Consider the following 27420-nt stretch of genomic DNA (forward strand, 5'->3'; position numbering starts at 1 on the left):
ACTAATATATTATAATACTTGCAGATCACGTAACAAAAAGTTGCTATAGTAGAATATCTTATATTTCATACACAACATTACAAAAATTTTGACTATTCCACACAAGCTTCCATTCATTATTATAAACAAAAAATGACGCCATATTGGTCAAACATGTGGCCATGCAGAAAGGTTAGACCCATGCTTTCCCTATAAAAGCAGAAAGAAAAACAGTTTCAAGACATTCCACCTTAACAAGCAAAAATGGACTTTCTCCTAAATTGCTTAACCTTAAACACCACCACTCTTATTGCATCGTTTCTTTCTCTAATCTTGTTATTTTTCTATCTATATCGTAGAATTTCTTCTGAGAAACGGGCTCCTATAGTGAAAGGTGCATGGCCAATACTTGGTCATCTTTCACTGTTAAATGGTTCAAAAACACCCCATAGAACTTTGGCTGCTTTGGCTGACAAGTATGGACCCTTGTTCACCATCAAACTCGGTCTGAAAGATGCTTTGGTGCTCAGCAACTGGGAAATGTCCAAGGAACTCTTCACCACAAACGACCTTGCCGTTTCATCACGCCCTAAACTCGTTGCTGTGGAAGTCATGTCCTACAACCAAGCCTTCGTAGGGTTGGCTCCATACGGACCCTATTGGCGAGAGCTTCGAAAGATTGTGACTAAAGAGTTTCTCTCCAACCGCAGAATAGAGCAACTCAGCCACATTCGTATCTCAGAGATTCAAACCTCATTCAAAGAGCTATGCGATTTATGCAATACTAGTGTAAACAACAAGAAGGAGAATGAATCTAGTTATGGTGCTGCTACTTTGGTGGACATGAAAGAGTGGTTTGAACATTTGACTTTCAATATAATAGTGAGGATGGTGGTGGGGAAGAGGTACTTTGGTGTGGCGCATGTGGAGGGCAAGGAGAAGGCAGAAAGGTTTATGAAGAATTTAGATGAGTTCATGAATTTGATGGGCACTTTCACTGTGGCTGATGGGGTTCCTTGCTTGAGGTGGTTGGATCTGGGGGGCCATGAGAAGGCCATGAAAGCAACGGCTAAGGAAATGGACACGTTGTTGAGTGAGTGGTTGGAGGAGCACCGTGAGAAGAAGGGTTTGGGTGAAAAGGTTAAGGGCGATCAAGACTTCATGGATGTGATGATTTCAGCACTTAATGGGGCTCCGATTCATGGGTTTGATGCTGATACCATTTGCAAAGCCACTACCCTGGTAAGTATAGTAATGAGCCATTTACTAAAATGCTATGAACATGGACATGGAAGCAAAATTGTATTCTGTCAAATATTGAATAGTATTTCCAGTTTATTTCCTGTTTTTGTTCGAAGAATTCTTGGTGAAGCTTGAACATATTTGCAGGAATTGATTTTGGGTGGAACTGATTCAACTGCTGTTACTCTTACATGGGCACTTAGTCTGCTAGTACGAAATCCTCTTGCAATGGAAAAGGCTAAAGAAGAAATAGACATGCAAATTGGGAAAGATGGATACATAAGAGAATCAGACATAAGCAAACTTGTGTATCTTCAAGCCATAGTGAAAGAGACATTAAGATTGTATCCACCAGCACCTCTTTCATCACCTCGTGTATTCATAGAAAACTGCATCTTAGGTGGCTACCACATAAAAAAGGGAACTCGACTAATGCATAACCTGTGGAAGATCCACAGAGACCCTAGTGTTTGGTCAGATCCTTTAGAATTCAAACCAGAAAGGTTCCTCACCACTCACCAACATGTGGATCTGAAAGGTCGACATTTTGAGTTGTTACCCTTTGGAAGTGGGAGAAGAATGTGTGCTGGAATGTCCCTTGGCTTAAACGTGCTTCATTTCACTTTGGCTAATATGTTGCATTCCTTTGACATCTCAAATCCTTCGACTGAACCTGTTGATATGACTGAGTTGTTTGGATTTGTCAATACGAGAGCTACTCCACTGGAGGTTTTGGTTAAGCCACGCCTACCTCCAAACTATTATGAATCTTTGTAATCCTTATGTTAGTAGTGTGCATGTTCTAAATTATGTTAGTAGTGATCTGATTGTGCTTAGTTATTTTATGTTGTCCAATAGAGTGATAGTTTATGGTCTATTTTAAGTTTATTAAATCGAGTTTTCCTTTGAAAGTGTTATGTAAGAATGTGATAGTTTTGTTCCTAGCTAGATGAATGTGGCATTCATTTAGTTGCCATCAAACAATGTAACCCTTTGATTTCATTTTATTGTTTCCTTGCAATAGTGTTTCATACTCAGTTTTGGCTGCCTGCTTCCTTTTTTTTTTTTGTCATTGCTTCATTACTTAACTTCTTCTGACGACAAAGAAAAATGTTTTTTTAACAATTTTTTGACAATTTTTTTATAATTTATATAATAATTTGTATTAGTCCGTTTCAAATATATTAACGAATTAATAAAATAATAATACATAGTCTATTGTCAAAAAATTATTAAAAAAAATTATTAACATGATCCGATAATAAATTGGACAGCTACCACCAGTTGCTACAATAGCCTTTAAAGATATTTGAATTTATTAAAAGTATTTTTACTTTGATTTTTAAAAATAACATTTGGTAAAATATGAAAAATTAATTTCATCCGTGATATCAAAATGGGAATAGAATATCAATGATAATAAGCTGCATTAAAAATTTTATAATTTTAAAAAATTATTGTTAATGAAGAGAAGAAAATTAAGTAAGAAATGATCAGGAATTAAAATGATAGAATTGTTATAAAATATGAATAAAGTGATATTAAACTACATTCGTAAAAATAGTTCATGATCACGATTATCAATATATAAAGCAAAATTAAACAGAAAATCGAATAGATTTTAACAGAAGTGCAAATAATATTTCTTGGTTTGAGTTGATGTTTATAAAGTATCACTGCAAACAAATTTTCTCATCTCTATCTACAAAATAAAATACTTATATATATATAACTGAAATTTTTCTCAAAATAATATTTGAAATAATTCCCTAACTGTAAAATGAAATTTTAAATAGACTTATTTACTGGGAATTCAAACTGGGTGTGACTTTTTGTATTAGAGGGGAGAATCGCGTGTGAGTGAGAAATATATTGTGTGAGTGCTTAGTCAAAAGCTTTAGTTTTATTTTTAATTATTATTATTTTGAAATTTAATAGGTCAATTTTTTCTAGGGTTTTACGTATGGATTTATCTTTATAATCCTTAGCAAAATTCTCGCTACAACATTACATATTAATTTTCCATACAGAATATTTATATATAAATTTTTCCCCCACTACTTACATAATAATTTGTATGTAAAGCAATTTCCAACATTCGTAGGTAAAATTCATATGCAACATATTATTTACCTATGAATCCAAATCCGTATGTAATAATATACAGGTAAATTGTATTTTGGTTTAATGTATCCGTAGGTCCCTATTTTGGTCATGAATTTCAAATAGGTCCTCTTTCTTTTCGACGTATCAATTGAGTCCTTGTTTTTGTAAAATTGAATCAATTACAGGCCTGCCGTTAAATTGGACAAACGGCCGTTATAGTATTGGTTACGTGGCATGGTTCAGTGCAATTACTAATCAGACGTGGCATTTAAAACGATTTTTGTATTAAATAATTGGTATGCACAGATGTATATTAAGTTTTGGGTAAGGGCAAACTAGGAAATTTGAAAAAATTAAAGGGCAAGACGTTTTAATTGAGGAATGCAACTGAGATTGGGGAAAGAAATTGAGGGTTTTTATTATTAGGGTTCGCGTGAGAGGCCAAAAATCGCGATAAAGGGCAAGACGTTTTAATTGAGGAATGCAACTGAGATTGGGGAAAGAAATTGGGGGTTCTTACTACTAGGGTTCGCGTGAGGGAAAAAATCCCATTCTTTCTTGGATTCGAAGCGCCGGTGTTCGTGGGTGAAGATTATGTAGTTGGAAGTGGGAGGGTGCGCGTTCTTTGTTCGATTCGAAGTGATGGATAATGAAGTGCAGAAGTCGCATTCTTGTTCATCTTCGACATGCAATGGGTGGCGGAATCAAAACTGTGATGTCATTTTTCGTGGTGGTGGAGTATCTACCATTGATGGTATATCACTCCTTTGCCTCTGTGGAGAGAAAATAATGGTAAGAACAGCTAGAACTGCTAAGAACAGAGGGAAGCAATTCTGGAGCTGCCCTAAGTACAAGGTAAGAACGTGTAGAAGTAGTGTTTTGTTTATTGTTGTAGAATAACCAATCTTAATGGGATAAAATATAATATCAAGTTAGCGTAGGCTAACCAATGTTTTGAGAATAAAATATATTTTGCTCATCCTCATGTAATAACTAATATATTTTTATATTATTATTAGTTTTATAATATCAAGTTTAGTATCGTTTAGGCACGCTAATAGAGACAAAATTATATTTGTTGACTCTTGCATAATAACTAATTTATGTTTATATTATTTTCAGTTTAATAATCTCAAGTAAGCATCGTCTAGTCGATGCTAATCAAGACGCTAATAGCATCATAGTGGAGATCAACACTATCTTTTCACCGCTAATTTAGTGTATTCTTGTAGTGAAAAAACAATTATTTATGTTGAATTATACATAAATTTATTTTAGTAAATAATACCATTGTTATGCTTATTTTGAGTTATAGATAGCGATGGCAAAAAAATTCACGTCCGCGGATATAACTCGTGACGGATAGTTACTATCCGCGGATATTTATTATCCGCGGGTAACGGGTAGCAGGTATTTTAATACCCGCTTCTAGACGGGTCGGATGCGGGTATTATACTATCCAACCCGCAGATACCCATTACCCGAAAAAAAAATTAATATTTTTTAAAATTAAATTTCTTTTATTACTCTTAAAAAAGGGGAAATTTTAATAACAATGACTTAGGATTTCTTTCAATTACCTTTTTTTTAAAGAAGAAAAGAAAAAAAGGGGTTACATTACTTTTGTGCTAACCCTAATAGAGATATCAAACATATACATATAATCCCATTAGAAAATTCTCTCTTAACGGAGGACTCTTTTCTTCTTCCTTCTAGTTCAGCTCGCGCAGGGAGTAGGCTTCATTCCCTCTTCCTCTCTCTCTCTCTCTTGGTTCTGATTGGGGTTCTGCTTCAATTTGGGATTTGAAATTAGGGTTTTATTTGTTTTCTGATTTTGGGGGTTTCTTTTGTACGTTTTGATTCACGTTTTGGAGTTCATTTCTTGATTTCTTCCCTGTTGATTGGTGACGCGATTTTGGGGTTATGATTCGAATGAGTGTTGAGTTTTTTTGGATTTTAGTTCATTGATGTAGATTGGATTTTTGAAGACCCTGGTGGTTATCGTGATTTGGAGATTTCTGTGATTGCGTTCGTTTCCGAAATTTGGGTTTAGGGTTCCTGTTTGCGTTCGCTCGGAAATTCTTTATCTCTCTATTTCATACATTGATAGGTATTTGTGGGTTAATCATGTGACTAAATTGAGACTTCAGTTGGTGTTTCTTCCTCATCTTTTTTTTCTTTCAAAATTTGTTATGTATTTGTTTTCTTTAACTTGTTTAAAAACTATATTGTGTCTTTTTAATATGTAGCAAATATATTAAATTGTTCTCTTTAACTTGTAATTTAATTTAAACCTTATTTAAAAATTCACAAAATATATTTTTTAAATATTTGTGGGTTGAAAATGGGTATCCAACGGGTATTCGCGGGTTGAAAAAAATCCGTGGATTTTTTTTATGCGGATATCCAGCAGCTAGCGGGTCGAGTTGCGGGTACGGTTTTTTGCATGTGGGTCGGGTTGCGGATAGGCACTATCCGTGCCCGACCCGTTGTCATCCCTAGTTATAGATGTACATATTATGTGAATTTTTAACTTTGTAGATATATTTAAAGATCAATTTAAATTAACTAACTTCATAACCTGACTAAACTTAACATACCTGCTTAACTAAGAGTAGGTTATTACCTGATTAAACTTGACATACAATCTATCAATAGTTGTATTGGCTTACAACATTCAATCTTCAACTCATCCAGAATTGTCTCTAGCCAAGCACACTAACATGTGGTCTCAGCTAAAGCAATATATTCGGCTTCGCATGATGATAGTGAATAGTAAAAGTTAATGTGGAAAATAAGTGAAAAAAATAATATAAAAAGTTGGTGGAGAAATTAGGTGTGGAAATTAAGTGGAAGAAATAATATAAAAAGTTGGTGAAGAAATTAGGTGAAATAAAATATAGTGAAGAGTAAAAGTTAATGTGGAAAATAAGTGAAAGAAATAATATAAAAAGTGGGTGGAAAAATAAGGTGGAGAAAAATGGATAAAAAATGTTGATGGAGAATATATAATTAAAAAATGTAAGTGGAATAATTAGAAAAGTTGATATATAAAATTAATATGAAAATGATGTGGAAAAAGTAAATGAAAAAGGTAGATGATGTGGAGGGTGAGGTGGATGGTGATGTGGAGAATGGGGTGTGATAAGAAAATATGGGTGGTGAGGAAGTAAAAAAGTGAGATTATTTTGGGCCATTGGATTAAGTGTTTAAAAGAAAATTTGGGGGTGCAAAAAGTAAAATAAATAGTATTTTTCATTTTGTTTTTTTTATGTTTTTTTTTTATTTATTTTTGTGATGAATTATATTTACCCGGACGAAATTGGGTGTTGACACTTATGATTAAGAATTATTCAAAGATCTTGATGCAACCTACTACACAAATGTCAGAATTGGAAACGGAGCAAAAATAGTAGTGAAGGGCAAAGGAACCATCGCGATCAAAGGTTGCACAGGTTTGAAATTAATTACTGATGTTCTATATGTTCTTGAAATTGACCAAAACTTGTTGAGTGTTGGCCAACTTCTAGAGAAATGCTATAAAGTTCTATTTGAAGATAAAACATGCATGATTAAAGATTCAGATAATAAAGAATTATTCAGAGTTTGAATGAAAGACAAGAGTTTTGCTTTGAATTTGATTGATAAAGAGCAGTTTGTTGTGCACAAGGTTGAAGACAATATGCGGATACAAGGGCTTCCCAAACTAGAAGAGAAATCACCCGTATGCGCAACTTTGTAATATGGAAAACAAACAAGGTTGCCTTTTCCAAAAGACAAATCTTGGAGAGCAACAAACAAGCTGCAGTTCGTACGGATGTCAGAGGACCTAAAAGAACTTCATCTCTGAATGACAAGAAAATAGAGCTAGTGGGTATTAAAGTTAGTGAAAGTCAAATTAAACCAGAAAAATTAGAGGAAGAAAAGCATTATAGGACAACTCTTCCCAAAACAAAAGCTGAAAATGCGGAAAAGCCAAAAGAACAACTACAAGTAGATGAGAAAATTGTGAAATATTGTAAGGACGTAAAGACTAAGCAAGAAATTGTGATCGGGACTTCCAAAAGTAAAGAAACTTTAGATGATAAGGTCAAGGACAAAAAAACTTAGTGTATATGTTGACTTTGAGTGAACAAGGAGATTGTTGGAATTTTGTGACTCAAACAATTTGGTTGGAGAAGTAAAATAAGTTAAATAAAAATATATTTCAATCTTATTTTTAGGAGAATTTTATGCATTATTTAATTAATTAAGTTTAGTAGATATTTCTCTAAGTCAGTTGTGAGGGCGCCAGACAAGCGGGTGTTGGATAAACCGTGCGCCATTCACGATTTGTTTTGGATGTGATTTGAATTGGATCACAAACTCTATAATTTTTTTTCAACTTTTGAAATTAAATTTTATCTGCATAAATATACAATATAATAAATTATTAATTTTTGTTTGTTTAAACTCTAATAGTGATAACTAGACCTAAACAAAGATAAATAAATTTAATAAAATACATAATAACGGTTAGATTTGAGAAATGAATGATAATTTTGTTGGAATTAAGATCCAATTTAATAATGAAATTTAATATTTATTGGTATATTTTAAATTCAAATTTTATTTTTCATATAGGATATTTTTTTATTAAAATTTAATAATTAATTATTATAAAAGTAATTGATTTTAATTTTTTAAAGGTTTGATATATTTATTTCATTTATTTAAACTAAAATAAAAATTTAAAAGAAATATTGACTAACCCTGAAAAATCTGTCTAAATTAACTCATTATTCAAATAACTTTTTTATTTAAGTTTTTTTTTTTGCAGCTTTCCAATTTTCATGTTTTTTTAACTAGAATTAAATAATTAAGGTGGGTTTTTAAATTCTTTTTTATGGTTTCTCTAAAAATTCAAAACCCTTACTCAACACGTCTTGAAAATGTCCTCTAATGAATTGGTTGAAAGGGATAATTTCGACGGCAACAAACAATTAAAAAACATTGATGGCTGATCGGACTACAATGGAGATGCAGCTCCTCATCCTATTTTAAACAAATATAATTAAAATATTAATATATTGGAGTATTATTTTTAATCGGCATCATATTTTAAACAAATACTATTAAAATATTAATATATTGAAGTATTATTTTTTAATTTGCATAAAAAGATTTCATTACAACCAAATATTATTTTCCTTTTAAATCCTCCACATATATTTAAAACCCAGTGACTATATTATAATTACTATAGGTTATCTTTTTCATTTTTATAAAACCTCCAACTTAAACTAAAAACTCATGTTCTAACATGTAATTTTCCTGAATGATTTTTTTTTTACTAAACAAAAATCTATTAAGATAACATGGTACAAGTGGTACTCAATTTATAAACCAAGTTTTACAAATGTCAATTTAAAAGTATTAAATTGAAAAATTAGAGAATCAATACTCTAATTAGATTTTTTCTTCCAGAAAAATATCCTAACAAATAATTAAAAATTAAATAACTTAAATAACAAAAAATCACTTAAATTAATTTCTTTAAAAAATTAATTCATTATAAGAAATTAAATAACAAATAATTTAGAAATAAATATAATTAATTATTATATTGACTAGTTTAAACACTATTTTAGAAAATAAAATTTATCAATATCTAACATAATCTCTATTATTAATAAAATTTATAATTGATTTATAAATTATAGTGTTAATTAATCTCTAATATCATTACCAAAATTTTAGCTACTTATATTTTAATATTAATAGAAACTAATTTACAAGTAGAATTTTTGTTTTCCTAGCATTTCTCTTAATTATAGAACTTGCACTTGATTTGCAGGCATTCTCTTGGATGCCACTTGTAACATCCCAAAATACAGTAATAACTATAAATTAGAATTAATTATATTTAACAGTAAACAAATGCAGTCTTAACATTAACAAACGAGGTTCAAAAAGTCGAACGACTTAAGTACGGGGATAATTACAATTACAACCAAAAACGAAGAGTTCAAAGACGAACGGTTTTACAAAACTTAACCGAACGTTAAAAAAAAAACAAAACGAACGTCTATTAATCTAAAACTTAACGAGCGCTCTAAGGCTCGGCTTTAACTTTCACTTCCACCAGATTCGCGTCTTCCAAATTTTCTTCTTCTAGCATTTCTTCAAGTGACGCACCTCCATCTGCTCACATCCACACGGATGATCATTGCAATGACAAGACGAACGTACAACGACAACAGGCAACACAAGGAAAACGAAAGGGTAAGCTTAGGTAATTTAATTTATACATCAACATATACAATAACATTTCAATCCACACAAGCACATAACTCAACATATAAAACATCATCAGAACTATATATATATATATATATATATATATATATATATATATATATATATATATATATACTAGACCGATCGTCCGGACTGTATGAATCTGTGTAGTTACAAGCGTCCTTGCACCCGAGTGATGTAGTAACTGAAATACACTCCACAGCTGTCACTCGAGGTTAGTCCGTTCTTACGTCGCCCATGTTAACTTATGGACTAAGGACCTCCTGCCGTTCCCACACATGACCTACCCCCTCTACATGAGGATGAGTACTCACGGAACATCAGGATGGACAACGAGTCTTAACTTATCCACAGTCATACTTTACCAAATTTAATATTTAATAAATATAAGAGTCATTCCTCCCTGGAACGCTCGTTCAAATTCCATAAACTCATAATCACTCAATATAGTGTTTGCACTGCAAAGTCTTATAATTTATCATCATTTTCATCTTTAGTTTCAAAGGTATAAAATAACGAACGTTCATACTTCTGAAGGACGAAGACGAACGCTAAAGACTATATTTAGAAGATTCGTTGTCAATCAGAATAGGTCAACACATACTTATATGACGAACGTCAATGCTACTCGAATCAGTTGAATGAACCGACTCTTAGAGATATAAAATAAATGTTCAGAATTAATTTAGGTATAAGACTCGAGGTCGAATCCAAATGGATAAAGACACAACAGGAGAAAATAATTAACTATACTGAGAACGACTTGTTTAAAGGGATTGACTGCCAGTCAATGACCGAACGTGATAATATACATTTACTAATAATTTGGACGAACGCTATTTACGCTCGTTTAGAAATCAAAGTAAGGACGAGCGTTCGATATAAGACCGAACACTACTTAGGACGAACGCTAGATATAATACCGATAATTAATTAAGACGAACGCTCAGTATCAGACCGAGCGCTTCTCACGACGAACGCTTGGTATAAGACCGAGCATTACAAATTTTAAGACTGACGATTGAAATACTTTATTATTTAATTTGAAGAATACGGTAAGACTAAGTTGAGCCGAACGCTCAAACATAGCACTTCACTGGTCGTTCGTTCTCGATCAGAATTCTTTCCAAATGAAAGAATTCCTTTTTAAGCAATTGATTAGAAACCGAACGGTATAAGACCGTACGATGACGAACGTATTTTATCATAGCAAGGACTTCATATTTCAGATTTTCATCTAGTTCAATTTAACAATTTTCAACATATCAGTTCATACTTTATACTTCATATCAATCTCAATTTCCAGACTTTATATGATTCACATTTATCATTCATACCTCAAATTTATAGCTCATCTCATATTCATACGTATCAACCATAAACATACATTTCAACCAACATATACTCTATTCATCCAGTACAATAACGTTCGTTCATGCCTACACAATCCGCATACATCTCATACATTCAGTTCATATCATGCTTACATACAACACACAAGTATTAATTAAATTACTAAGCTTCCCTTACCCGGATTGATGACTGCAACGTTTAATACGAAAGAATGGAGACTCGTCCAACGTTCATTCTCTAGCAGTAACGATCGCTTACTATTCCAATCAATCTAACCACAAGAAGAATCGATATACTCAGACTAAATACTTGCATGCAGCCAAAGACCTAGTTTTTCAGAAAACCTAAGAACGAACTACTGAAGGGAAACTTACCCGTTTCAGATCTGAAAACTGTTCGGTTCAAATGGAAGCTCACGGCGCAGGGAACGTTCCTACGGTTCTGAATGTTGAAAGGAGAAGAAATGGGTGAGTAACAGTAGAGAGAAGTTGAATGTTTTCTAGAGAGAAGGTGGAGAAAAAATGGAGGTTGAGTTCTGAGGAAGAAGAAGGAGCGTGCAGAGAATGAGCAGAGTTTTTCAGAAAACGATTTTTCTGTGTTGCCCATGCCCCAAAACGGACGTGCGCTCTTCTGCTGACACCTGCACCCCCACTTCAGATTCAGAAGGTTCCAAAGTGACACTTGGCCGGCGTGCGTCAGATTGTGTGAGTGCGTTTTAATGAGACTGAGTGTGTGGCGCGGTGCATTTAAGGAAGCAGCCAGGTGACTCAGCAGTGCATTAAAGACAGATTAGACAGATAATTATGGGTTAATTTTCCAAGGTCTCACACCACTTATACAAGCACAACCACTCTTACAATGAGTAATATGTTTCTTATTGGAAAATCCTCTTATATTAAAAAAGGTAAAAGAAGATATCAACGCTCAAACTGGAAAAGAGAGATTCATAAATGAGTCAGATGTGAACAAGTTAGTGTACCTTCAAGCAGTAGTGAAAGAGACACTGAGATTGTATCTACCAAGACCTCTCTCAACACCTCATGAATTCACAAAAAGATTGCATGTTAGGTGACTATTATATAAAAAAGAGAACTCGATTAATCACAAACTTGTCGAAGATCCAAATTGATCCTAATATTTGATTGGATCCATTGAAGTTTTCAAACCAAAAATGTTCATTATTACTCAGAGATATGTTGATGTTAAGGGTCAAAATTTTGAGTTATTACTATTTGGAAGTGGCAAAAGAATATATCCAGGAATATCCTTTGGTCTTAACATGATTTATTTAACTTTAGCTAATTTTTTGCACTCTTTTGAAATATTTAATAAACCTAATGAAGCTATTGATATGAGAGAAGCCCTTGGAATGACCAACGAAAAAACTATTCCCGTTGATATTCTTATTAAACCACGTTTGTCTTCAGAGGATTATTGAAAGTACTGCATTTTTAACGATGGTTCTTTCTATAATTGTCATCATTTTCACTTTTAAAGACGATTATTTAAATAACCGTTGTTTAAAAGTTCACTAAAATTGCAAATTTGTCACCATGAGTTTTTTTTTACTACAGGGACTTGTTAAACATCACCAATTGATCACCTGTGTTGATAGGGGAACATTAGACTCCACTCATATTAGTTTTTGATAATGAGTGGTTAATAATGAATAGAAAGTGTTTTAATTATTCTTGCACAACATAATTGGTGAATAAATGTTTAAAACATTAAACATGTTTATGCTAGATGTATAGATCATGTGTAGATAAGTGAAATAGGCTTAAACAAGTCATGAATATATAATTTTGGTAGTATTAATCGATTACATAAGTAATCTAATCCATTAAAAGAAGTAAGAACACATAGGAAGCAAAATCAGGACAAAACTGTATGTTATAATTGATTACATAAGTAGCATAATCGATTAAAAAAAAGTTAGGCATAATCTATTATGCAGATAATCTAATATGTTAGACTATGTGAAATGAAGTGAAACAAGGCATAATGATACTTTAATCGATTACATAAATGGCATAGTCGATTAAAACAGAAACATTAGTCTAATCCATTATGCCAATAACCTAATCTGTTAGTTTAGTTGATAGAAGCAGTATAAGGCATAAGTGTCAAATTAATCAATTATATAAGTGATCTAATCAATTAAAACAGAAAAAAAAGCATAATCGATTACGTTATTAATCTAATCGATTAAACTGAGACATAATCTGATTTTCTATATAAATCAGATTGGAGTCGTGACTCTTTAACGTTTTGATTGACATATACTAGCATTCTCTTTGAGTTGAGTACAAGCATTCTCAAGAAGAGTTCTTTGAGGTTTTGAAGTTACATTGGTGAAGAAGGAATCAAGAAACCCATCAAGACTCACTAGAGCTTACTTGTTCTGATATTTCTGCACTACTTGAGTGTAATCTCATTAGGTTCTTATACTTTGTGTATGATTTGATACCTGTGTTGGGTAGGCCAAGTGTGAGAGTGAGTGTATCCTCTATTGTATTGATTGTGTTAAGATTTGAGTGTGGTAAGGATAACATTGAGTGTATCATTGTATTCTTGGACTCAAATCTTGATTAGTGGATTCCCCCCTCCCCCAACTAAGGTTGTTGAGGGAAGATTGGATGTAGGCTTGTGAGAATTGAACAAGTATAAATCTTTGTGTTTTTAGTCTTTCTTTATATTTCTTTACTTGATTGATTCAAACACCTTTTATCAGTGATTTCAAGATTCTTTAAAGATTTATAAAACTTTTGAAATTCAATTTACCCCCTTCTTGACTTGAGATATAGGGACTACTTTTCTAACAACGTTGAAAACTCTTTTTTTGCATTAGTGGGCCGACCTAAAAGGTCAATTTAAATCAAGTATGACACGATTGGTTGTCATTCATTGGTAAGCTAAAATAAAACCAATAAGTTCTTAATTTTACAAGAAAAATAAATAAAGTTATAAATTATTACATAGCTAGAGACGAACACTAAAGGAGAAACGTACCAAAAGATGACACTAGAGAAAGTGAAGCACTAGATAGAAAACTAAAGCGATTGTGCGAGGAGATGACACCAAATTTAAAATTGATAAAACAAGATAACTAATTAAAACAAAATAAGTGAAAAAGTTTGATAAGAAAGTATTCAAAATAGACTTAACGAACTTTTTCAGACGTTTCATACACTCTAGCTCAACACTGGGATCTATGTACCATCTGGATCGTCAGGAATTTGACCCAATACTCCAAGATAGATGATCGATGAAAACCTGATCAAATTATATGGGCTTAATTGGGCTTAACTCTTATAATTTTTTTTTTATTTAGTTAAGATCTTAAATGAAAGAAATATTTTAGCAAAAGATAACTGAGTTTATTTTTTTTATTATATATATTATAATATTAAAAAAGAATTTGTTAGAACTTTGTTATAATATTCACTCAATTTTACCGTCTAAATTGAAACAATACTTAATTTTGTTTCTTGATATATAGAATAATTTTTGCTCAACTCTCTTGATTGATAAAGGTGATAAATTATTTTATATACACACATTTTTTGTAATTGTAGTGATGTTAATTCAATCAAAATTACCAATTTCAAATTAAACAACAAGCATTTTTTTCGTAAAACTTGTAAACATATGTTTATAAAATTCTGAAGTTTATAAATCAACCCTCTAGATGTAGCCAATAAATTTTTAGGTGTTACCCAAGGTAATAAAAGATTATAAGACTTTTGAATTTACAGAGTAATTAAAGTACATTGAATTTTACATAAAAAAAATCTTTTCTAATATGCATCTGACCACACCAATTAGAATATCCCAACTCCCCTTCCTTTTATAAATGTCCATGCATCCATGCACCAAAATACACATCAAACATTTAGAAAACTAGAAACCCTAGTTCTTTTTTTATCCAACCATGTCTCTTGCTCTAAAACCTTTACTCTTGTTCCTCGTACTCTGTGCGTTGAATCCTTTTCCCTCTGTCGAGTGTGCAATTCCATTTATAAGAACTCTCCAAAACCTGAGGGGCATTCGTAGGGGACAAAACGCGGATGGCGTAGGCATCCTCAGAAGCCACCTCAAAAATTTAGGCTACCAAGTAAACGACAAATCATCTTCCGACAACAACTTCGATGCAAACGATGAATCTGCTCTGAAACAGTACCAAGCTTTCCATGGCTTGCACACCAGTGGTGTGGTGGATGATCAAACCATCGAAACCATGAGCCTCCCACGTTGTGGATTGCCTGATATCACAGCCACTCCTAACCCTAACCCTAATGGTTTGTCGTCGTCGTCGCCCCCCCAAAACTACACTTACTTCCCAGGAAATCCAAAATGGAGCAAGTTTACCTTAACCTATCGAGTGACTCGAATGCCTTCATCTGTTTCCGTCAGCCAGAATGACTTTAAACAAGCATTGAGGAATGCCTTTAACACCTGGGGACAGAACAACAGTTTCACGTTCACTGAAACCACTGGTCAATCTGACATAGTCGCTGGCTTCCACCGTGGCTTACACTTTGATTTTTACCCATTTGATGGGCGAGGTGGGGTTCTGGCACACGCTTTTGCTCCAGATGATGGAAGAATGCACATGGATGCAGATGAAAACTGGAGCACTACAGGGTCATCACCAACCATTGATGTTGAAACTGTTTGTTTGCATGAACTTGGTCACAATCTGGGGCTTGGACACAGTAACGATCCTAACGCGATTATGGCACCCACATATTCAGGGGTAAGACGGAATACAAGACAAGATGACAGGGAAGGTTTAAACAATCTATATGGGTTTTAAGAACTAGAACTTGATAATAAGTGTCGAATAATCGTCGAGTGTAGCATGTGTTTGGCCAAGGTGTGTCAAGTAATTAATCTCATAGATGCTGAAACCAGTTGCATGTACTACTATTAAGCAACAATTAAATAAGCCACCAACTACGCTTGTGATCAAAATTTCCTTGTTATAATAAGATTTACCAAGTATTATGTAATTGGTTAAATTATAATATAACGGTTGAAATTTTAAATATGAGGCTGATTCTTATATTTAACGTAAATTAAAGAATAAAATTCATGGTTTTACGATTTTGAATTAAAAGGAATATCTTGGATGGATGGTGTTTGATAAAAAATATATAAAATAACTTTGTTTAACTGTAGAACACAATTTCTATGTAAAGAGGAAATAGGAAATGAAAATCTCAAACCTAACTGTCTTCCTTGATTTGCTTGCAAAAGCTCAATGCAGTAATTAATTTTCCCTTTTTAATATCACTCTGGACCAAATCAAATTTCCTGTCAAAATTTAAAACTTTTAACTAAATAATTAGGTCAAACTTGTTGGAATCTATAACTACTGTACTTGGAATCTATAACTAGCTACACCAAATATAACAAAATTGACGCGCTGAATACGTCCATAACAAGAAGAAATTAGCTTCTGATGAAGAAGTAAGTTGAATTCCAATCTTATTAAAACTTTTAATAAGTTTACCAAAATATCAAATTAACTATTACGTATATTATTATAGATGAAATTGTGGTGTTATTTGAATAAATTTAGCCAACTCTAATATAATTTTAAAAGTTAAAAAATTAAAATTATTTTAAAATTGTTTAGATATTTTTAAAGTAAGTTTAGTATAAAGTAACATTTAATGTAATAAATGGATATTTATGTTAGTATCAAATTATTTAATTAACGATAACAGAATCTATTTAATAATAAATATTAATTTTCCTTTCTTTAATATCGATCCCTGGACAAAATAAAGTTTGCTCGCAAAATTTTAAAACTTTTAATTAAGTAATTAGTTCAATCCTGTACTTGGAATCTATGACTAGCTATACCAAACATAACGGTTTTTTATGGGATGGGGCAGATGTTTGAAAATATTAAACAAATGTGCAGATTGTAACCATTTCATTTTATTCTCAGCCGACTTAACTATTTTCGTATATCTGACCTTAAAATAAGCATAGAACAACTCTTTCTCTTTCTCTATTTGTCTGTTTTGAATTGTTCAGTTGTGCTAGACGTCTTATCCTTCCAAGTGTGCCAGTTTTGCTGAACAAACACCAAAAGTGACATTCTTATTACAGTAGTGCAAGTGTCATGGATTAAACGTCTCTTATATGACAATAATTTCCAATGAATTACTATTTTTTTTACCCCTTTATATTTTTCATTTAGTTATTTTTAAAATGTAACATCATCATTTATTAAATTGAATCAAACGGTTAAAAGTTCCACGTCGACTAAGGATAAGGTCGATTTATAATATATAAGTGGATGCAATTTTATTTGGGGTTGAGTCTCACACTCAAAATGTATATACCTCCGCGTGAAAGATTGTATTGAAAGTCTTACATTGATTAGGGATAATTGGAAGTTCTACATCTATTAGGGATAAGGCCGATTTAATAATATATAAGTGAATACAAACCTCACTTTACAAACCGATTTTATAAGATTGAGTTAGTTTTAAAATTCACTTCTTAACACAAATTTATACAAATTTATAATAAGAAACGAAATGAATCTTAAAAAGTAAAAGAAGTTTTGGTATCCCTTAATTTAGATACTCTTTGATTAAGTTAAAAATACATATAAGCAACATATAAACACATATAAACATTTGTATCATTCCTCCATCAACCCTAGCAAAATGGATTTGTTCCTTGTGAGTAACCTAAACACCACTGCACTTGCTCTCTTTTCTCTAACATTACTGTTATCTTTCTCTCTATTTCTCTTTCGTCCCTCCAAAGCCGGTAGTAATCTGCCAGAACCTCCAATGGCCTCAGGTGCATGGCCCATACTCGGCCATCTCATGCTTCTCGGGGGCTCACCAACACCCCACAAGACGTTGGCAGCCATGGCTGACAAATATGGACCCCTCTTCACCATCAAGCTCGGTTCTAGACGCGCTTTGGTTCTCAGCAACTGGAAAATGACGAAAGAATGTTACACCACAAACGACGTCGTCGTCTCCTCTCGCTCCAAGCTCGTGGCCATTGAACACGTTGCGTACAACCAAGCAAGTTTTGGGTTCGCACCCTATGGTCCTTACTGGCGTGAGATACGGAAGATTGTGACCATGTTCCTCTCCGACCGCAAAACGGAGCTTCTAAGCCGCGTTAGGGTTTCTGAGATTCGAAGTTCTGTTAAAGAGCTGTTTCATGTTTGGTCGGAGAAGAAGGGGAGTGATGAGTGTGTGGTGGTGGAGATGAAGCAGTGGTTCACAGAGTTGGTGTTCAATATAGTTTTCCAAACCATGGCTGGGAAGCGATTATTTGGTAAAATCTTTCTGTCTAAAAACAAGCATTAGAAGCTCTCTCTTCTGATCTTGCATCTCAGAAAACCTTATAAAGTGTGATTAAAAGAATGTTCTTTCCATTTTTGTTGTTTGAATTTAAAGATATATTGAAGAGAGATTTGTTTTGGCAATAGGTAAAACCGCAGTGGTTAGTGAGAAAGATGCAGAAAAGTGTGTGAAGGCTTTGAGGGAGTTCATGCAGATGTTGGGAGTGTGCACGGTGGCTGATGCTGTTCCTGTTCTGAGGTGGATGAATTTGGGAGTGAAAGCCATGAAAGAAACTGCCAGAGAATTGGATGTGATCTTAGATGAGTGGTTGGTGGAGCACAGCAAGAAGAGGGCTTTATTTGGTGAAAAGGGTGTTGAAAGTGACGACCAAGACTTCATGGATACGATGCTTTCAGTTCTTGAAGGTGCCACCATCGATGGCTTCGATGCTGCTACTATAAACAAAGCCACAACATTGGTATGTGTGTTGCATATAACAATTTTTCATGGATTGTATATGCTTAAATTTGGTCTTCTTATTGCTTCTTTAATCTGTTTCTGGTTCATTTAAAGAAAAATTATACTTTACGCGCGCCTTATAAAACAAAATTCTTTATAATCTATTCTAACAATATAATAATATTATTAAAATGTATAAACAAATATAATTAAAACATTAATATATTAAAGTATCAACTATATATTATTTTTCTTTCAAATCCTCCGTATATTTAATCCGTACATTTCATTACACTACCAAATATTATTTTCCTTTAACATCCTCGGCATGTTTAAAAGTAAGTAGCTATATGATAATTACTATAGGTTTATATCTATGGGTATCATTTTCATTTTTATAAAAACTCCAACTTTAACTGAAATCTCATTAGTTTCTTACATGTAAAAGTCAGTAACTATATGATAATTACTCTAGGTTTATCTATGGGTATCTTTTTCATTTTTATAAAAACTCCAACTTTAACTGAAAGCTCATTAGTTTCTTACATGTAATTTTACTGAATGATTTCTTTTACTAAACAAAAATCTATTAAGATAACATGGTACCAGTGGTATTCAAATTTATAAACCAAGTCTTACAAAATGTCAATTAATTTAAAAGTGCTAAATAGAATCAATACTCCAATTAGAAACTAATTTATATTATTACCAAAATTTTAGCTACTTATATTATTAATATTAATAGAAACTAATTTATAAGTAAAATTTTTGTTTGCCTAACATCTTTCTTAATTATAGAATTTGCATTTGATATCTGCAGGCACTGATTTTGGGTGCCACGGATACAAGCACTGTCACTCTTACATGGGTGATATGTTTCTTGTTGAAAAATCCTCTTATATTAGAAAAGGTAAAAGAAGAGATTAGCACTCACATTGGGAAAGAGAGATTCATAAGTGAGTCAGATGTGAATAAGTTAGTATACCTTCAAGCAGTAGTGAAAGAGACACTGAGATTGTATCCACCAGGACCTCTTTCAGCACCTCGTGAATTCACAGAAGATTGCATGTTAGGTGGATATCACATAAAAAAGGGAACTCGATTAATCACAAACTTGTGGAAGATCCAAACTGATCCTAATATTTGGTTGGATCCATTGAAATTCAAACCAGAAAGATTTATTACTACTCACAGAGATGTTGATGTTAAAGGTCAAAATTTTGAGTTGCTACCGTTTGGAAGTGGCAGAAGAATATGTCCAGGAATATCCTTTGGTCTTAACATGATTCATTTAACTCTAGCTAATTTCTTACATTCTTTTGAAATATTTAATAAACCTAATGAAACTATTGATATGAGAGAAGCCCTTGGAATGACCAATGAAAAAGCTACTCCACTTGAGATTCTTGTTAAACCACGTTTGTCCTCAAACTATTATGAATCCATGTGATGTGGTAGCAGTGTTATTATCTGTTCTAATAAATTAGTTAAAACTACACTTTGTAATCTTAAATTTGTCATGCAACATTGTTACAGATCATGGAATTTCTATCAGTGGAAGTGAGTGAAAGATAAAGATTTTCAGTTTTGTGTGCATCTGGTTTTATTATATGATTAGTTACTTCCTTGTAAGATCATATTATCTCCTACTTCCCTTGTGAATTTAAAGAGAATTTAACACAACCAACATCAATACGAATAAATTTGTTTACATTATTTCGACAGTAGTTTTGACTTTGAGCAACTTAGCTAAATTCTCAAACGGTACTTATGAACAAGAGTTTGAACAATTAAAAAAGAGAGGTTAATCACTAGTACAGTTAAGGGAAATAATAGCGATTATTTTCGCTGATAGACACCGGTTCCTGAATCGAGGCATATTCGGGCGAGGTAAAAAGCGGTGGACTTTATGTCTCGGTTTTGAAACGGGACATATAATGATACGATTAGGCCTCGGTTCTAATAACCGAAATCGTTTCACTCCCTTTACTGCCTCGGTTGGAGCCTGAACCGAGGCAGTAAGGTCCTTTTTTTTTATTTTTTTTTCTTCTTCTTTAGCCACTCGTATCATTTTGGTGCCTCAAGCTTCTTTTATGTCTTTGCTCAAGCTTCTTGACAAAAAAATTTCACAAACAAACCAGACCAAACACGCTTAAATCACGCTTCAATGGCAGATAAAACAAATTTTTTGGTACAAAGGATCCTTCTCAGATTCAATTCAACAAATCAATTTAACAAGTAAAGTCAAATTCAATTTAACAAAGGAACCAAACAAATCAAAACAAAATCAAATCTTCGGTGTGAACTCAGATTCAATTCAATTCAAAACAAAAAGAAATGAAATCTGGAGAAAAAAGCTTCTGGATTCGCCTCCGCCACCTCAATCGCCGCCTCCGCCTCCGCCTCCGCCATCACCGCTTCCTCTGCCGCTTCTCCTCCTCCTCCGCCACATCCTCTGCATTCGCCTCCGCGCCCTCCGCATTCGCCCCCGCGCCCTCCGCATCCGCCACCGCCATGCCGATATTCTCCTCCAGCCGCCGCATCTCATCGGAGATTGTCCACTCCTCTGTCGCGCGCTGCTCTTCCTCCGCCGCCGCCGACTACGCGATGCCTCTCCTTCCTCTTCATCGCGTGCTCTTTACGGAAACGGTGGTAGATCTGGGGCTGGCAGTGGCGTGGTGTGGTTTAGTTGTGGGAGGTTCGCGGGGGTAAGGAAGAAGCGGCAATGGAATGGAGGGAGAGAAGAATCCAAGAGCGAGAGGTGGCGAGAGCCTGGGGAGGGAGGCGAGAGCCAAGGGAGGCGAGAGCGAGGGGAGGGGAGGGGAGGCGAGAGCCAGGGGAGGGAGGGAGGGAGAGCCAGGGGAGGCGAGAGTGCGGAGGGAGCTAGGTTAACTTGGGGAAAATTTTGGGAAAAAAAAGAGAGGCTTATATGCCTCGGGTCTGAGGTAGTAGAGGCTTATGCCTCGGTCCTTCCTACCAACCAATGTCGTATAGTTCTTTCACCTCGGGTTTCTCTTAACCGCGTCAGAAACTACGTCAGACACTGATAATTAGGCACCGGTTGCCTTCACAACCGAAGTGAGATCTCTTTTTGGCACCGGTCTCGTCTGAACCGAGGCTTATAAGGTTTCGTTAATTACGAAACTGCCACCGTGTCTGAATAGACAACGGTTTTGTGTAAAAAAAGGTCTATTGTGCGAGTTTAAAAGTATACATAGCAAAAAACGGTGATGCTTATCAATTTTTACTATTTCATTTTTTTCCGTATATATATCCCAATTACAATTCAGTACTATAAGATATATAACGTAAAAAAAATATCAAATTAACTTTTAAATATTAATATAATTAAATTGGCATATTATTAATGTCCCTGTTAATATTTGGGCACAATTTGTGTCAATATATCATAGTGATTATTTTTATAAATAACTTAAACTATTTTATAATTATTTTGATTATTTAAACGAAATTTAGTAGAGTTTAGGTTCAACGAATATAATTTTTGTTCTCTCATTATTATTATTACGTTTTTATCTCCTATTTTTCAATCACGTTCTTCGGTCAATGTAATATTTATAAGTATATATTTTTTCATAATGTTTCTAAAATACGTAATTAGAAACTTTTTAATATATTTCAAATTGTATTTTTCAAAAAGCATAGAAAATTTATTTTTCATCTTTCTACTAAAATTAATTATAACAATTTTCTACTCTTTCCTTTTCCTTTTCTTTCTTTCTGTTTGATTATAATTAGTTATATTCAATGTGAAAGATGCATGAATGCGTTGGTCTTGTTATTGGTCACATGAGTCAATGTCTCACTGCTACACTTTTATCCTTCCTGGTCAACTATCCTTGGTCACCAAGGTTGTCCAATTATTCGCTTCAGCCACCTTAAAATAAACTAGTAGGTGGGTTTGGTCAATGTAAAACTTTCGGAGTTTCCTAAAATAAGTTTTATGTACAGTAAAAATAAATGTTATAAGAATAGAAATACTGAATTTTAATTTTGTAGGAACAAAAACAAAAAATATTACAGTAATATAAAAAGTTATTTATAAATTAAAAAAAATGTATTTTTAAAAAAAAAAATCAATATTTGAAGTATTCATAATAACCCTTGTTTCGTCTCCAAGTTTTGTCTCTATTATGCAGAACTATCGACTAATATATTATAATACTTGCAGATCACGTAACAAAAAGTTGCTATAGTAGAATATCTTATATTTCATACACAACATTACAAAAATTTTGACTATTCCACACAAGCTTCCATTCATTATTATAAACAAAAAATGACGCCATATTGGTCAAACATGTGGCCATGCAGAAAGGTTAGACCCATGCTTTCCCTATAAAAGCAGAAAGAAAAACAGTTTCAAGACATTCCACCTTAACAAGCAAAAATGGACTTTCTCCTAAATTGCTTAACCTTAAACACCACCACTCTTATTGCATCGTTTCTTTCTCTAATCTTGTTATTTTTCTATCTATATCGTAGAATTTCTTCTGAGAAACGGGCTCCTATAGTGAAAGGTGCATGGCCAATACTTGGTCATCTTTCACTGTTAAATGGTTCAAAAACACCCCATAGAACTTTGGCTGCTTTGGCTGACAAGTATGGACCCTTGTTCACCATCAAACTCGGTCTGAAAGATGCTTTGGTGCTCAGCAACTGGGAAATGTCCAAGGAACTCTTCACCACAAACGACCTTGCCGTTTCATCACGCCCTAAACTCGTTGCTGTGGAAGTCATGTCCTACAACCAAGCCTTCGTAGGGTTGGCTCCATACGGACCCTATTGGCGAGAGCTTCGAAAGATTGTGACTAAAGAGTTTCTCTCCAACCGCAGAATAGAGCAACTCAGCCACATTCGTATCTCAGAGATTCAAACCTCATTCAAAGAGCTATGCGATTTATGCAATACTAGTGTAAACAACAAGAAGGAGAATGAATCTAGTTATGGTGCTGCTACTTTGGTGGACATGAAAGAGTGGTTTGAACATTTGACTTTCAATATAATAGTGAGGATGGTGGTGGGGAAGAGGTACTTTGGTGTGGCGCATGTGGAGGGCAAGGAGAAGGCAGAAAGGTTTATGAAGAATTTAGATGAGTTCATGAATTTGATGGGCACTTTCACTGTGGCTGATGGGGTTCCTTGCTTGAGGTGGTTGGATCTGGGGGGCCATGAGAAGGCCATGAAAGCAACGGCTAAGGAAATGGACACGTTGTTGAGTGAGTGGTTGGAGGAGCACCGTGAGAAGAAGGGTTTGGGTGAAAAGGTTAAGGGCGATCAAGACTTCATGGATGTGATGATTTCAGCACTTAATGGGGCTCCGATTCATGGGTTTGATGCTGATACCATTTGCAAAGCCACTACCCTGGTAAGTATAGTAATGAGCCATTTACTAAAATGCTATGAACATGGACATGGAAGCAAAATTGTATTCTGTCAAATATTGAATAGTATTTCCAGTTTATTTCCTGTTTTTGTTCGAAGAATTCTTGGTGAAGCTTGAACATATTTGCAGGAATTGATTTTGGGTGGAACTGATTCAACTGCTGTTACTCTTACATGGGCACTTAGTCTGCTAGTACGAAATCCTCTTGCAATGGAAAAGGCTAAAGAAGAAATAGACATGCAAATTGGGAAAGATGGATACATAAGAGAATCAGACATAAGCAAACTTGTGTATCTTCAAGCCATAGTGAAAGAGACATTAAGATTGTATCCACCAGCACCTCTTTCATCACCTCGTGTATTCATAGAAAACTGCATCTTAGGTGGCTACCACATAAAAAAGGGAACTCGACTAATGCATAACCTGTGGAAGATCCACAGAGACCCTAGTGTTTGGTCAGATCCTTTAGAATTCAAACCAGAAAGGTTCCTCACCACTCACCAACATGTGGATCTGAAAGGTCGACATTTTGAGTTGTTACCCTTTGGAAGTGGGAGAAGAATGTGTGCTGGAATGTCCCTTGGCTTAAACGTGCTTCATTTCACTTTGGCTAATATGTTGCATTCCTTTGACATCTCAAATCCTTCGACTGAACCTGTTGATATGACTGAGTTGTTTGGATTTGTCAATACGAGAGCTACTCCACTGGAGGTTTTGGTTAAGCCACGCCTACCTCCAAACTATTATGAATCTTTGTAATCCTTATGTTAGTAGTGTGCATGTTCTAAATTATGTTAGTAGTGATCTGATTGTGCTTAGTTATTTTATGTTGTCCAATAGAGTGATAGTTTATGGTCTATTTTAAGTTTATTAAATCGAGTTTTCCTTTGAAAGTGTTATGTAAGAATGTGATAGTTTTGTTCCTAGCTAGATGAATGTGGCATTCATTTAGTTGCCATCAAACAATGTAACCCTTTGATTTCATTTTATTGTTTCCTTGCAATAGTGTTTCATACTCAGTTTTGGCTGCCTGCTTCCTTTTTTTTTTTTGTCATTGCTTCATTACTTAACTTCTTCTGACGACAAAGAAAAATGTTTTTTTAACAATTTTTTGAAAATTTTTTTATAATTTATATAATAATTTGTATTAGTCCGTTTCAAATATATTAACGAATTAATAAAATAATAATACGTAGTCTATTGTCAAAAAATTATTAAAAAAAATTATTAACATGATCCGATAATAAATTGGACAGCTACCACCAGTTGCTACAATAGCCTTTAAAGATATTTGAATTTATTAAAAGTATTTTTACTTTGATTTTTAAAAATAACATTTGGTAAAATATGAAAAATTAATTTCATCCGTGATATCAAAATGGGAATAGAATATCAATGATAATAAGCTGCATTAAAAATTTTATAATTTTAAAAAATTATTGTTAATGAAGAGAAGAAAATTAAGTAAGAAATGATCAGGAATTAAAATGATAGAATTGTTATAAAATATGAATAAAGTGATATTAAACTACATTCGTAAAAATAGTTCATGATCACGATTATCAATATATAAAGCAAAATTAAACAGAAAATCGAATAGATTTTAACAGAAGTGCAAATAATATTTCTTGGTTTGAGTTGATGTTTATAAAGTATCACTGCAAACAAATTTTCTCATCTCTATCTACAAAATAAAATACTTATATATATATAACTGAAATTTTTCTCAAAATAATATTTGAAATAATTCCCTAACTGTAAAATGAAATTTTAAATAGACTTATTTACTGGGAATTCAAACTGGGTGTGACTTTTTGTATTAGAGGGGAGAATCGCGTGTGAGTGAGAAATATATTGTGTGAGTGCTTAGTCAAAAGCTTTAGTTTTATTTTTAATTATTATTATTTTGAAATTTAATAGGTCAATTTTTTCTAGGGTTTTACGTATGGATTTATCTTTATAATCCTTAGCAAAATTCTCGCTACAACATTACATATTAATTTTCCATACAGAATATTTATATATAAATTTTTCCCCCACTACTTACATAATAATTTGTATGTAAAGCAATTTCCAACATTCGTAGGTAAAATTCATATGCAACATATTATTTACCTATGAATCCAAATCCGTATGTAATAATATACAGGTAAATTGTATTTTGGTTTAATGTATCCGTAGGTCCCTATTTTGGTCATGAATTTCAAATAGGTCCTCTTTCTTTTCGACGTATCAATTGAGTCCTTGTTTTTGTAAAATTGAATCAATTACAGGCCTGCCGTTAAATTGGACAAACGGCCGTTATAGTATTGGTTACGTGGCATGGTTCAGTGCAATTACTAATCAGACGTGGCATTTAAAACGATTTTTGTATTAAATAATTGGTATGCACAGATGTATATTAAGTTTTGGGTAAGGGCAAACTAGGAAATTTGAAAAAATTAAAGGGCAAGACGTTTTAATTGAGGAATGCAACTGAGATTGGGGAAAGAAATTGAGGGTTTTTATTATTAGGGTTCGCGTGAGAGGCCAAAAATCGCGATAAAGGGCAAGACGTTTTAATTGAGGAATGCAACTGAGATTGGGGAAAGAAATTGGGGGTTCTTACTACTAGGGTTCGCGTGAGGGAAAAAATCCCATTCTTTCTTGGATTCGAAGCGCCGGTGTTCGTGGGTGAAGATTATGTAGTTGGAAGTGGGAGGGTGCGCGTTCTTTGTTCGATTCGAAGTGATGGATAATGAAGTGCAGAAGTCGCATTCTTGTTCATCTTCGACATGCAATGGGTGGCGGAATCAAAACTGTGATGTCATTTTTCGTGGTGGTGGAGTATCTACCATTGATGGTATATCACTCCTTTGCCTCTGTGGAGAGAAAATAATGGTAAGAACAGCTAGAACTGCTAAGAACAGAGGGAAGCAATTCTGGAGCTGCCCTAAGTACAAGGTAAGAACGTGTAGAAGTAGTGTTTTGTTTATTGTTGTAGAATAACCAATCTTAATGGGATAAAATATAATATCAAGTTAGCGTAGGCTAACCAATGTTTTGAGAATAAAATATATTTTGCTCATCCTCATGTAATAACTAATATATTTTTATATTATTATTAGTTTTATAATATCAAGTTTAGTATCGTTTAGGCACGCTAATAGAGACAAAATTATATTTGTTGACTCTTGCATAATAACTAATTTATGTTTATATTATTTTCAGTTTAATAATCTCAAGTAAGCATCGTCTAGTCGA

General features: G+C 33.5%; 4 protein-coding genes across 4 annotated transcripts; all 4 read left to right on the forward strand.

The window, feature by feature from the left end:
* Window positions 1-207: 207 nt before the first annotated feature.
* Window positions 208-2258, forward strand: LOC128193630 (cytochrome P450 82A3-like). The gene is made up of 2 exons (XM_052867589.1): window positions 208-1221; window positions 1369-2258. Exons 1-2 carry the CDS (start codon window positions 244-246, stop codon window positions 1996-1998), a joined length of 1608 nt encoding a protein of 535 aa, XP_052723549.1. The 5' UTR covers window positions 208-243; the 3' UTR covers window positions 1999-2258.
* A 12656-nt stretch (window positions 2259-14914) lies between these two features.
* Window positions 14915-15799, forward strand: LOC128193511 (uncharacterized). Its single transcript, XM_052867123.1, has one exon. The coding sequence runs from the start codon at window positions 14915-14917 to the stop codon at window positions 15797-15799; it is 885 nt and encodes a 294-aa protein (XP_052723083.1).
* Window positions 15800-17672: 1873 nt separating this feature from the next.
* LOC128193615 (cytochrome P450 82A3-like) lies at window positions 17673-20220 on the forward strand. Its single transcript, XM_052867525.1, has 3 exons — window positions 17673-18303; window positions 18458-18789; window positions 19591-20220. Exons 1-3 carry the CDS (start codon window positions 17673-17675, stop codon window positions 20218-20220), a joined length of 1593 nt encoding a protein of 530 aa, XP_052723485.1.
* A 2925-nt stretch (window positions 20221-23145) lies between these two features.
* On the forward strand, window positions 23146-25196 carry LOC128193628 (cytochrome P450 82A3-like). Its single transcript, XM_052867587.1, has 2 exons — window positions 23146-24159; window positions 24307-25196. Exons 1-2 carry the CDS (start codon window positions 23182-23184, stop codon window positions 24934-24936), a joined length of 1608 nt encoding a protein of 535 aa, XP_052723547.1. The 5' UTR covers window positions 23146-23181; the 3' UTR covers window positions 24937-25196.
* The last annotated feature ends 2224 nt before the right edge of the window (window positions 25197-27420 follow it).

Source organism: Vigna angularis, chromosome 8 (assembly GCF_016808095.1).
Source record: "Vigna angularis cultivar LongXiaoDou No.4 chromosome 8, ASM1680809v1, whole genome shotgun sequence".
Taxonomy (NCBI): domain Eukaryota; kingdom Viridiplantae; phylum Streptophyta; class Magnoliopsida; order Fabales; family Fabaceae; genus Vigna; species Vigna angularis.

Excerpts from the sequence above, each read along its gene's own strand:
- LOC128193630 (XM_052867589.1), top strand. The coding sequence starts at position 244 with ATGGACTTTCTCCTAAATTGCTTAACCTTAAACACCACCACTCTTATT. Across the intron at positions 1,222-1,368 it reads TTTGCAAAGCCACTACCCTG|GAATTGATTTTGGGTGGAAC; the intron begins GTAAGTATAGTA and ends ACATATTTGCAG.
- LOC128193511 (XM_052867123.1), top strand. The coding sequence starts at position 14,915 with ATGTCTCTTGCTCTAAAACCTTTACTCTTGTTCCTCGTACTCTGTGCG.
- LOC128193615 (XM_052867525.1), top strand. The coding sequence starts at position 17,673 with ATGGATTTGTTCCTTGTGAGTAACCTAAACACCACTGCACTTGCTCTC. Across the intron at positions 18,304-18,457 it reads GGCTGGGAAGCGATTATTTG|GTAAAACCGCAGTGGTTAGT; the intron begins GTAAAATCTTTC and ends TTTTGGCAATAG. Across the intron at positions 18,790-19,590 it reads TAAACAAAGCCACAACATTG|GCACTGATTTTGGGTGCCAC; the intron begins GTATGTGTGTTG and ends TGATATCTGCAG.
- LOC128193628 (XM_052867587.1), top strand. The coding sequence starts at position 23,182 with ATGGACTTTCTCCTAAATTGCTTAACCTTAAACACCACCACTCTTATT. Across the intron at positions 24,160-24,306 it reads TTTGCAAAGCCACTACCCTG|GAATTGATTTTGGGTGGAAC; the intron begins GTAAGTATAGTA and ends ACATATTTGCAG.